The sequence below is a fragment of the Ahaetulla prasina genome, chromosome 3 (genome assembly GCF_028640845.1).
Source record: "Ahaetulla prasina isolate Xishuangbanna chromosome 3, ASM2864084v1, whole genome shotgun sequence".
Classification (NCBI taxonomy): domain Eukaryota; kingdom Metazoa; phylum Chordata; class Lepidosauria; order Squamata; family Colubridae; genus Ahaetulla; species Ahaetulla prasina.
The window spans coordinates 77,451,366-77,464,589 of NC_080541.1; the positions used below are offsets into that span (position 1 = coordinate 77,451,366).

Below are 13,224 nucleotides of genomic sequence, written 5' to 3' on the forward strand. Positions count from 1 at the left end.
ATTTTTTCTACAACCTCTTCGGTCGAAGAGGTAGAAAAAATGCTTTTAAAAGAAAAAAAAGGTTGGCCACACCCACCCAGTCACAATAGCCCCCACCCATCAAGCCAGGCCCATAGAACCAGTAGTAACAAATTTTACATTTCACCCCTGTATTCATTACAGATTTGGTATTGTGTCTAATTGCTAGCTTAGTATATCAACACTGACACTAATACAGTCTACTTACCATTTAGGCTTAAATCCATTATTTCTTTGCAAATCAGCAGAGCTACCTTAATCACAATGCACTTTCTTCACGTGACCTTCATGTCATATCCAGATAAATTAATCAATGCCTTGTCGGTAGAGCCTGAAAAATGTATTTGGCATTGAGTAGCTGAAAGTCCTAAACTGTAACCGCCAGAATGAAATAATACCTAGGTCACTAACTCCCACAAAAGTCATACATATTCTATTGACATTGGCAGCACCTTCGCAGTAAATCAGTTTCTGTGCTCTTTCTCTAGGACTCCATGATGAATTCTCCTGCCTTTGCCCCTCTGCTTTACGTTGCAGTGTCCTGACTAGGGGATGCCTAGTCAGCTTCTCTCATCAAAAGGAAATGTTTCTTTTCACAACTTATTTTCTTTGAAGAGAAAGGCAATCTTTATGGAGCTGTTTCCTAGCTTGCTTAGTTTCTTAAGCCAGCTTTCCTTGATTCATGAAATTAAAGTAGGAAATGTTGGCTTCATTTCTCCCGGTTCTGTTCTGCAAGAGGGTCTCTTTCTAAAGAATTACTAGGAACAGTCAACATTTTTCATAATCCAAATGCTTCCTTTCTTTAATTATTGGAAGTTTATCAGGAGAGAAGTTTCCCATTATGTTTTTCTATTTTATTTTTGTTAATTTGAAGGGAGAGAACAGCTAACTCGATGGCCTGCTGTTTGTGCTGTTCTGTTTTTTTTTCTCTCTCTCTCTCTGATGGAAGAATGGATTGCAGTAGAAATTGTGATTCTGAATTTAAACTAAGAAACGTACATAAAATCCATTACAGTGATCATCTAGTTAAAGAAAAAAAAAGATGGAAATACAGGTAGTACTCAACTTACACCAGTTCATTTAGTGACCATTCAAAGTTACAACCACGCTGAAAAATGTGTCACTGAAAAAAGTGACTTATGACCATTTTTCACATTTATGACCATTGCAGCATACCCATGGTCACATGATAAAAAATTGGATGTTTGGCAACTGGCATGTATTTATGGCAGTTGCAGTGTCCTGGGGTCATGTGATCACCTTTTGCAACCTTCTGACAAACAAAGTCAATGGGGAAGCCAGGTTCACTTAACAATCTTGTTACTGGCTTAACAGTGATTCACTTAACAGCTATGGCAAGAAAGGTCATAAAACGGGGCAAAATTCACATACAAACTATCTTGGTTAGCAACAAAAAATTTATTTATTTATTTATTTATTTATTTGATTTTTATACCGCCCTTCTCCCGAAGGACTCAGGGCGGTGTACAGGCAAAAATAAAACAGGTAATACAATGTACAATTTAAAATGCAAATTAAAAAACTTATTTTAAAACTAGCCTGAAAAGTTAAAATATATAAAAAACTAAAACCCCATTTAAAATTAATTAATAGAAAAATTTAAAATTGATAAAATTCAATTCAAATGTGGGCTCAATAGTGGTTGTAAGTCGAGAACTACCTGTATTTAATTGCTTAATTATTAGAATAAGGTACAGCACAATGGAAAGTGTTTGCAAAAGAGAAGGCAAAATTGATGCAGGTTGCAAAAAATATAGGATCCAAATGCAAATTGTAATAAATTCTGTGGTTTAACTGAATTAGTCTGAACTAATGGCATGGTTACCATATAAATGACGGGTTGATTTATTGTATAGATAATATTAATCACTAAATGACATTGCTTCACAGCAGCTAATTATCTTTACTAGATAATGAGCTTTAATAATGGCTTCATTGGCAGTATGTTCATTTATTTTTAATTTTGGGGATTGAAAAGTAAAGGACAAACAAAGCGAAGCAGAAATGGTCAATAACTATTTTTGCCTTGCTTTTGAATATTCAGAAAAAATCACATTTTTTTCCATTTAACAGCTTCAGCTTCCTGCCCAGTTGTAGTTTTGATCTGTCATTTTTCAAAAGCTGCTGCTGCTGCTATTTCTAATTTCGTTGCTTGTCACTTCATTGTATTGAGAGAGAATTAATTGGCAGGCATTCCTAGTTTAACATCATCATGAGTTTATTTTGTAAGCCATTGGAGTGGGAATGCCAATCATAGCTCTGTCCTTGTAACGATGAATAAAATATTTGAATTGAGCTTACTATTTTAGCAATTCCAATTTTCTCTTTGTTCTTTTACATGTTCTTACAAATAAATGCCTGTATCCAAAAGGGCTGAGATAGAACCACTGAAACTAGTTGCATACCATTGGGTTTTTTTTCAATCTTTTATCATTCTGGTGTCCTTTTTTTATACTGGAATTTTATGCTAATACTTATCTGTGTTTGGTACAGGGTGAAAGTGCTTTATAAGCCACAGATATGATTATTATCTTGTATTCAGATCTTCTCTGGTATATAGATTTGAAATGCTTACAGGTAGTCCTCAACTTATGACCACAATTGGGATCATAAATTCTGTTCCTAAGCAAGGTGATTTTAAGTGAGTTATGCCATATTTTACAACCTTTTTTTGACTTTGTTGTTAAAGCGGATCACTGCAGTTGTTAAGTGAACCATTCAATCATTAAGCAAATCTGGCTTTCCCCATTGACTTTGCTTGTCAGAAGCCTCCTGGGAAGGTTGCAAGTAGCAATTACATGATTCCGGAACACTGCAACTATACTAAATGCATGCTGGTTGCCGAATTTTCATCATGTGAGCGTGGGGATGCTGCAGCAGTCATAAGTGCAAAGCTCAGTCATAATTATTTCAAATGTCATAACTTTGAACAGTCACTAAACAAATGGTTGTAAGCCAAGGACTACCTGTATCTGTTTCTAACTCTGCCTGTCCTATTGTGATGAACTAGTGAGATTTATTTATGTCAAAAGTACACATTAATTGCAGTAGCTAACAGTGATGACATTTTCTGTTTGAAATAGAATTAATTTTTCTCATATTCTTATCACTTTTTCCCCACTTTCCCTGTCCAGTCTTCAACGGATCCAGCAAATCAATGAAAGAGAGGGAACCTGTTCAGAAACACAAAGTCAAAGACACAGTGCCAGCAAAGGAACGAAACAGTGAACACAGGACTGAGAGTCGAAAAGACCAGGCTGCTGCTAATCACCATTCTTCAACAAACATGGGCTTTTCCACAAAAGGGCTCACTGCTAACAACCACCACACCCTTCATCAATCGGCTCAGGATTTAAGGAAACAGGTATTGTGTGGTACACCAGTTGGGTCAAAGTGGTATCAGTTTATCTTAAGAACCACTTGTGGGAAAAGGTTTGAGAAGTACACTGTGAAATGGAGTGATTTAAAGTCATGGGTGTATTTTTTTTTACGTTCCCCTTTTTGATAGGGCTTACTAAAATAAATAGCCATTGAAAAGGTCTTGCTTTTCTGCAAGAGGTTGCTGATCATTCTACCCAAAAGCTGCATTCTGCATAAATTATACATCATTGTATTCTACCTTTTGATGTATTATTTAATTTATTTTTTAGGATTCTACCCTGGTTTTCTGCCAGGAACTCAAGATGGTGTTCCTAGGACTCTCTCCATTACTTATTCCCCACAATATCAAGCTTAGGGTGGGGTACAGTATATTGGGAGATGATTGGCTCAAACCCAACTCAGGGAGTTTCAGCAACCAAAAACAGACTCAAATAAGCATCTCCTTGAAACTAAGGTAGTGTGTCAATCACTGATGCAAAGTTTACAAAAACATCTGAATTTGGGAAAGACAGGTCAGCCATGATAAACATATCATCCCCAGCTGATAAAAAAAAGGTTTGGCATGCTATAGCAAATAAATAGATCAGAGCTCCTGAGGATTAATACAGGCTTTGTCATTTTATTTCAATTTTATTGAGATGAATCGGGAGAAAATATCCATCTCTATGCTGGATTTCATGTCAGCCTTTAAGAGAGAAGGGCCTATCTCTCTATAATATGTTTCCTTGACTTGTGTTTCTTTTGTAATGACTGCTTTATTTTTCCTCTCTGTGTCATAAGGGTTCTAATCTCTAATACCTCCCTGAACTGACTAAGCCTAAAACAAGGCTTTGTTTGGCTGATGTTTGTTCAGCTGGAAAAGGCTTGGAAATATCTGCATGCTTTTGACTCTTTGCCAGTTGGCACCCTTAAGGTAACCTCCCCATCTGTATTTCGCAATTAGGCCAGGAATCCCAAGCCGTCTTTTGTCAGTTGGTATCTTTTCTGCTTAGCTGTCTGTAAATGTAAATCAAAATTGACAGACATAAAGCCTCAGACACAGGAGCAAGAAAGATTGATTTTAGACGGTTCAGGTGATCTTCCCTAACTAGCTGTTTTATGTGCTAAGTATGAGCACTAGGGTCAAATGCTTCTGTCTCACCTCTTCCAACTGTTCCTCATCCCTTGGTTGACACTTGATTCTCAATTTGTATTGTACATTTGGAGTCCCCTTTTATGTGTAAATCAAGACATTATAGTTTTGTGCCAGACAAACCTGGATTGGATTTCTTCGATGACCAATTAATTTGTTAACTGCTTTGAAGAGCTATTGAACAGGAATTGCTTGGTTCAGATGTAATGAAAAATCTGAATACTAACCAGAAATGAAGCCAGGTGGTCAGTGGGAGGGTAAAGATAAGTCCTTAGCCTTCATGCCATATTCGTGGTTTATGAAATCCAGCATAATCATTCAAACTTAGTCCTAATGTTTACAGCTTTGTACTTTTGTTGCTGTGCTTGTTAAATTGGTGGAAATGTGGCAATGAAATTTCTCTCTTAAAGACCCACAATGAAATCGGGTCTATTAAGCATTAACCATAGGAATGCCTAAGACTTCTTATTCTTTCTGTTGTGGACATATTTCCTTTCTGAAATGGGACAAGGGGAGATAATGCAGAGAAAGGTTTATACATTGTTTTAAAAAACCACAGTTGGGGCAGAAAAAAGTACACAGACTGCTGAAGTGAAAAAAATATGACAACACCCCCCCCCCCCAATAATTATAGTTGTTTCTTGCTGTGGATGTCAAAGCCATTTTATGAGACTGATAAGGTTTCTTTTATTCTCAGCATAATCTGAAATATTCAGTTTTGAATAATACTTCAAAGTATCTACAGATTTTTATAGGATTTTTCCCCAAAACTAAATGGTAGGAAGGAAATAATAGATAAATCAGAAAATGAAATACTATGAAGTATGATGGTAAGGCTTTTAAAAACTGAGTATGAAAAAGTTTTCATGACTGATATGGAGTCATTCTTAATGTTGAGGGATTTTTAACATTCATTTGGAATGAATGAAGGTTGTCTTGCATGCATTTCTTTTCCAGATAGGGATACTAGCAAATGTTACTATAAAATTATAGTATAATATAGCATTACTGCCTTAAAAGTATGAACTTTTTCTTAACTGTCATGCTAATTTTAGATGTAATATCTATATGAGTCCCTGGATCAGTTTATATTAGAACTACTGTAATGAAAAGGCTATTTTTCAACACAAGTTGGTATGCGTATAAAGATATACAGTATAATGTTATCATTAGTTCTTACCACTATATTTAGATTGCGGGGGAAATGTCAACGTAATATTTTATCCCAAAAGACTTTTTTTGCTCTCTTAGCTCTGGCTTCTCAAACCTTTTCTGTTTTTCTGTTACCAGTACATCTTTTATGTGTTGGTGTATGTACCTATTTCTTTCTTCTGTTCTGATATTTTTCCTCTGCTACTTACATGCTTTCTCCCCCTGCTATCCAGTCCCTTTCTCAATCATTGATAGGTAGAGAGGTTGGGAGGTTTAAAGTCTAAAGCATTGGTGGCCTCTGTTGGTTATACAAACAGTGGTCAAAATGTTGTTTCAAGATTCGGCTGACATCTTATACATTTTTTTTCAAATGTTAATATTAATTCAGTTTTTTAAACTATGTATGTATGTATGTGAATCTGAGTGTGACTGCAGAAAATAGAAACACAATTTTATGTTTGTGAATGTGTGGTGATTTTTTTTTATTTTTTTTTTTTATTACTTTTTTCCAACAAACAAAAAAGAAAATACATTATTACACCCTTGTGCTATACAAAAAAAAGGAAGATTTGGGTCTTCGGATATATCCTCATGATTGCCAAAATCCACGTTCTCGAGGTACAGGTACCGAAGCATCCAATTTTCCAAGCGCATAGTCCACGAATGGTTTCCAAGTCTTCCAGAAAATATCTTCTTTATACACACCACTTCTAATTTTAATATCACATGTCATTTTATCATTTAAGGCTAATTTCCACATTTCAGAATTCCACTCTTCTATTCTAAAAATCACATCTAATTTCCAATATCTAGCTATTATAATTCTACCTATTATAATCATAATTCTAATCAATTCTTTTTCATATTTTGTTAATTCTATTTCCTTAATTACCAACAATAATATAGTTTCCACTCTCAATATTATTACTTTCCCCATCATTTCAAATATCATTTTCTCCAATTGTTGCCAAAACTTTTTAACCTTATCACATTTATACCACATATGTTCATAAGTCCCCAATTCCATCTCACATCTCCAACATTTTTTACTAATTTTTTATCCATTTGTGACAATCTTACTGGAGTCAAATACCATTTCAAATAACTTTATAATTATGCTCTTTAATCCTTATAGATAAAGTTCTCATAATTCTACTATTCCAATTCACATTCCAATCTGACTCTGGTATTTCAATATTAAGATCTTTTTCCCAATTTGTCCTCATCACTCTTTGTAATTTTTCATCAGAGTTTATAATCTTATAAACCCTACTAACGAGTCCCTTTAGCCCAATTTCATCTTTCATAATCCGAGATACTAAATATTCAAATTCAGTTTCACATCTATTTATCGAATAGTTTTCCCTTAATTTTTTTGTCCATTTTTCTATCTGTATTTTTTCAAACCAACTTAACCCTAATTTTTCAATAATTTCTTTATTCCTCCTTTCATTTTCCATAACTTTTATCCAATCTCTAATAATTTCTATATTTTCCTCTTTAATCACTTCATTACGTTTTATATTATTTTTAATCGCCAATTTTCCAATTGTCTCCCCCAAAAAGATTATATCCGGAATTAAAATTTTAACAAATTTATTCCACATTTTACTTAATCCCTTTAACCAATAACTTCTAATTACACATTTTGAGTTTGCTTTATCTAAAAACCACCTTGATCCAAATTTCTCTATATCCCTTAACTCTAAGTCTCTCCAATAGTTATCTTCACCTTTAAATATTTTTACCACTATCCGGATACCATACGCACAGTAATAATTAAATAATTTGGGGATTCCTAATCCACCTTCCTTTTGATTTTGATACCACATTTTCTTCACTAATCTAGGTCTTTTCCCACCATTACAAAATTTGTCCAATTTTTTCTGATATCCTTCAATATCTTTCTCTGTCAAATTTAGCGGTAGCATCTCGAATAAAAAGTTGAACTTGGGCAGCAACATCATCTTACACATTGCAATTCTACCAAACCAAGACAACTTTAACATTTTATATTTGTCTATCTTCTTCTCAATTTCATTAATCACCACATCATAATTAAGTTTTTTCAATTCTTTAACCTTGAGTGAAAGCACTATACCCAAATATTTCAATGTATTTTTAATCCTTATCCCAAATTGCTCTTGCATATTCTCACACTCATTACCATTACTATCCAGTACTATCCATAATTCTGACTTTGACCAATTTACTTTCAGACCTGTCCTCAAATTCTTTCAAGTGCTTATATATCTTTTTCAGGTCTTTCTCTACATTTTTCAAAATAATTAAAGTATCATCCGCATACAAATTTATCTTATACCCCTTATATCCTTCTAATTCTTCATCTTTTTCTATCATTTTTGTCAAGATTTCCATAGCCAATAAAAATAATGTTGGGGACAAGGGACATCCTTGTCTCGTACCTGCTTCTAATTTTATCTCTTCAGTTAATATTCCATTCACCTTCACTCTTGCACTACTTTTTTGATACAATTTTGAAATAACATGTATAAACTTATTACCAAAGCCTAAAGCCTCCACAATTACTTTAATAGTTTCCCATTGTACAGAATTAAAAGCTTTAAAATGTCCAATGATACTATACCGATTTTATCACCATTATGTTCAGCTACATCTATAATATTTAATACTCTTCTAACAATATCACTCATGTATCTACCCTTCACAAAACCTACTTGGTTGTAACTTATATATCTATCTATAAATCTATTTAATCTATTACTTATAATAGCAGTAAATATCTTTGCATCCTGATTAATTAAAGAAATGGGCGATAGGACTCAATCCTTTCTAAATCTTTATCTGGTTTAGGAATTAGGGATATCACCGTTCTATTCCATGACGAAGGTACTTCACCACCATGTAATATTCCATTAAATAATTTTTGCAATCTTGGTATTATTAATTCTTTAAATTCTTTATAAAACTCAACAGGTAATCCATCCTCACCTGGAGCTTTCCTAATTTTATTTTTGTATAATTCCATTAATCTCATCTTGTGTTATATCTTCTTCCATCAATTCCTTATATGTTTGATCAATTTTCACCACATATTTTTCTAAATAGCTTTGCAATTTTCCCGATTAACTGGTTTCTTTGAATATAGATTCTGAAAAAATTTCTAACCACTTCACATTTCTCTAATTTTATAACATCTTATACCTTTATCATCTATCAAAACTCCCATTTCTCTCTTCTCTTTTTTATTTTTCGCCATTCTTGCTAATAACTTAGAATTTTTATTACTAAATTCAAAAAAATTTCTATTTAAATATCTTATATTTTTTTAACCAATTCTATATCCTCTTCTATCATTTTATTTCTTAACATATTAAGCTCCTGAAGAATTTTTTTTCTTTAGTAAGCAAAAATTGATTTTCCAATTCTTTAATCTGATTTTATCTCTTTCCATTTTAATTTTATAATTTTTATATTTCCTACTTGATAATTTAATACTCTCCCCTCTAAACACCGCTTTCATCGCATCCCAAACAATTTCAAATTTAACCTCCCCGTTATCATTTAATCTCCAACTTTCCTCCAATTTTTTAAGTATCCATTTTTTATCCTTTTCATTTTTATACAGTTTCTCCTCATATCTCCAATAACTTCTTTTTTTCTCAAAATTAAAATCTAAATCCACCATAACTTCTGCATGATCAGAATCTTTAAAAATTCCCACATCTACCTTATCCACATTATTCAACAAATCTTTAGAAAGAAAAATATAATCAATTCTAGAATATGTATTATATATCTTAGAGAAAAAAGTATATACTCTTTCAATTCCTTTGACCTCTCTCCACACATCCACCACGCCGTTTCGAAGCATCCACATATTTAAAATCCCCATTTTATTTGCTCCTCCACAGCGGGTGGGGTTAGTACTATCTATTTTATCTCTGATTAAATTAAAATCCCCAGCCACAATTACTTTCCCTACACTTTCATTCTCCAAAATTTTGTTATTTTTCAAGAAATTCTCTTTGTTTTTCATTCGGTAAATATAAATTAACAAGTGTCACTTTTTCCTCATTAAGATTTCCAACAATTATTACATATCTTCCATCCTCATCCAAAATTACCTGATGTTTTTCAAAATACACCCTATCTGATATCAGTGTTGCAACTCCTCTGGCTTTTGAAGTTCCAAATGCTTTTTCATATATTTGCATACCTTTTATATACATTCTATTTGAATCTTCAGATTTCTGATGGGTTTCTTGTAGAAATAAAATATCTGGTAAATCTCTTTTAATCTTAAATTCCAATCTTCTTCTTTTAATCTGATTCCCTGTACCCTTCACATTCCATGACATTATTTTTATGACTCCCATTTAAAATATAAATTTTTCAATCCTATCCCCGCATCTTCCTTTCTGTGCCCAAAACCCAACATTAAACTCCCATATAACCAACATTTAACATATAAAAAACGATAAGAAAACCAAAAAAAAACCAACCAAAAACAAGACAAACAATAAAATACAAACAATCTTCTTCCCCCACATCCTCATCGGTTTCGCCTCTATAAAGAGAATGGGGGAGAGGGGACGTGCCAATGTCCGGGCCACTTCTTTCGGGCTGTCTATTTAAATTCATCACTCAAGAAAAAAGATAGTGATGGCTCTCTCCCGCATTCGGCTTCGTATTTTCCAAGACTCTTATCTGCTTCTTCTCCTACTGTATCCTCACGACTTTTCTTCTGTTCAACCAACACAGGTGATATTTCTTTCCTCTTTAACCCTTTAGGGTCTTGCCCTCCAATAGCCCCTTTTTCTTCTTCTGGGGTTGATGTTTCCGCGTGTGTTCCACCCATCTTAAGCATTTGATCTTTTATCTCCATTAAATCCTCCATCTCAATCAGTCCAAGCTCCCGTAAATATAATAGTGCATCTATGTCTGGGGTAATTGTACGCATCCTTCCTTTATAAAAAAATTTCAATTGTTGTGGTGGCCTCCAATTATATTTAATTCCATTATCTCTCAAAACTTTTGTAATTGGTTTTAAAAAAAATCTCCATGCCCTTTCTTCTCTTGATATATCCGGGAAGACTTGAATAGTCTTCCCTTCAAACTTCAAAGCATCTCCCATCTCTCTCACCTTGGCCATAACTTCCAGCTTATCACCAAGATTTGCGAACCTGACAAGCACATTCCTGTTAGAGCCATTTTGCCTTCTATATCCAATTCTAAAAACACTTGCCAGATCTGCTATTGTAAACGTAAGTTGCGTATCAAGATCATTAATCCATTTTAAAACCCGCTGTTTCAATTTGTCCTCCTTTTCTTCTGAAATCCCTCGGATAACCAAATTATATTTCCTCATCTCTTCTTCCAAGAGACAAATTCTCTTATCTTGCTGCTCATTTTTATAAAATATTTCACCAATTTGCCGATCCACTTTTACCTCATGTACATGGATCTGCTCCATTTCATCTTTAATAATTGTCATTTCCTCTCTTTGCTTTGCAAAATTTTCATTCATTTCTTGTTTCATCTTTTTAATTTCGGATGTCATTTCCAATGTCATATTATCCATATGCTCTGATAATCCTGCTATTTTTTCCCCAATTTTATTTAAAGCTGCAGCAAGTTGCTGCGTTTCTGAAAGTTGTTGAGTCATTTTAAAAAATCTTAAATTTTTTTCCAAACTAGTATTTCAAACCAATTTTACAGAGGGTCTTAATGAAGATCAAGGGACGGCAGTCTTTTAATTGAAGCGAAGCGGCTTATTTTGCACTCGTTATCTCTCAGTAGCTTGTGACTCATAGTCACTCCACAAAGAAACACAGATACCTCACAGCTTTTAAACAATAATCAGCGCCATTTTTTCTTCACGTCAGTGGTGATTTTTAACTCATTGGCTGGTGTGAGTGTAACAAGTGATAAAATCTAATGATTGATCACTGTTACTTTTTACAATTCAATTAACTTCTTTCTTATGTGCTCAGTGTAAGCACTACCTCGGAATGGAACTCTGACTCTAGAACCTCTATTGTGATCCTGCGCATCGGGCAGTGCAGCCATTTATTAGACTGTCTCACAAAAGTTGTGTGTGTTTGATTAATGGGGGGAGACATGTCAACAGTAGAAAGGTAAGAAATTGCCTACCACAATTGCTTTTGCTTCCTTTGATATCAGTTCTTCAGCAGAGTATTTAAAGGTAATTATGAGTAAAATGCAAAATTTGTAAACAGTGTAACAATTAGAACCTACCTATTATAATTGGGTAGGTTGGGGATTTTTTAATTTTGTTTTTCTTTCTGGATTGAAGCTCTTGGTTTAGCCTAATATAAATACTGTGAGTATCTGGACCTCTCTGAGCTAGATTGTTTTCTTGCAGATATTTCATTACCGAACTAGATAACATCATCAATTCAAGAATTAGGATTTAATCTTTATTTATATATAGTGGCTGCCCTATCACTGTTGATGGAAGTGTTGTTTTCCTCTTGGTGCTTCTTTAATTGGGCTGTCGTTTATTGTAGGCAAATCTCCACCCAGGAACAACTATTCTTTCTGCATTAGCAATAGCACTTAGAGTTATATGCCACTTTATAGTGCTCTAAGTGGTTTACAGAATCAGCATATTGCCCCCAACAATCTGGGTCCTCATTTTAGCGACCTGGAAGGATGGAATAAGCAGGAATTATTCCGGGATTAATACCACCAGGATTAATACCAGTCCAAGAGTAAATAGTACCCAAACAAGAAATAACCAACTCAGACAAACAGTCTAATTAAGGATCTATCAAAAAGCAATACTCCCACCAACACTGACAACACTTGCCCAGCCACAGAAAGCAAACCCCATTCCCTGCTAGCACTGATGATGTTACCTAGTTGGATAATGAAATGCCTGCAAGAGAACAACCAAACTTCGAAAGCACCAAGGATTCTGCAGATCAACATTTAGCTCTAAATATTCTCTTCTATTAGTATTTGGCACTAATATTAATAGTCAAGTAATCTACAATAAGATTTATGCAGTGTATCTGAATGAGACCTGTTGCTCTTTCTACTGATCTACAGAAGCATCTTTTCGGAGACAGGCTTTCAGACCAGTTATTTTGTGCCTTATAAAGTAAAAGACTGATTGATACTATCTAGTATCATTTTTGAAAAAAATCCATTTAGAAACAAATTAAGGGGATTAAGATATGTATGGGCAATTTTAGAAGACAGAAGATAATATATTTTAAAAGACTATGCACTCATGCAGTTTCATAGCTGGCTCAGAAAGATCTAGCTGGAGGTATTATTTAGGTACTTTTTATGTACCAAATTAGTTATGGTAAATTGCAGTTTCTAAAATTTCCCCTACAATACCGTGCATTTTTATCTTGGCAGTTTTATTATAGATTGCATTTTCCCAATGATTTAAGGAGCTTGCATGCATTAAGAAGCCGTCATAAGGAAGGTTTCCCATCCACTACCACTGCCCCCAAGTGTTGGAAAACACAGCTGTTTTAAAGATGGCTAAGGCTTGAGTT

At 34.0% G+C, this 13,224-nt stretch overlaps 1 protein-coding gene across 2 annotated transcripts in view; it reads left to right on the forward strand.

Annotated features, from left to right (window-relative positions):
• Positions 1 to 13,224, forward strand: part of JARID2 (jumonji and AT-rich interaction domain containing 2) — a 230,110-nt gene that overhangs the window by 177,923 nt on the left and 38,963 nt on the right. For both annotated transcript variants that reach the window (XR_009154628.1, XM_058178520.1), the window contains exon 6: positions 3,174 to 3,403. Coding sequence is in view for 1 of the 2 variants with exons in the window: in XM_058178520.1 (XP_058034503.1) it covers positions 3,174 to 3,403 (230 nt within the window). In the remaining variant the exon portion in view is untranslated. The remainder of the gene's footprint in view (positions 1 to 3,173; positions 3,404 to 13,224) is intronic.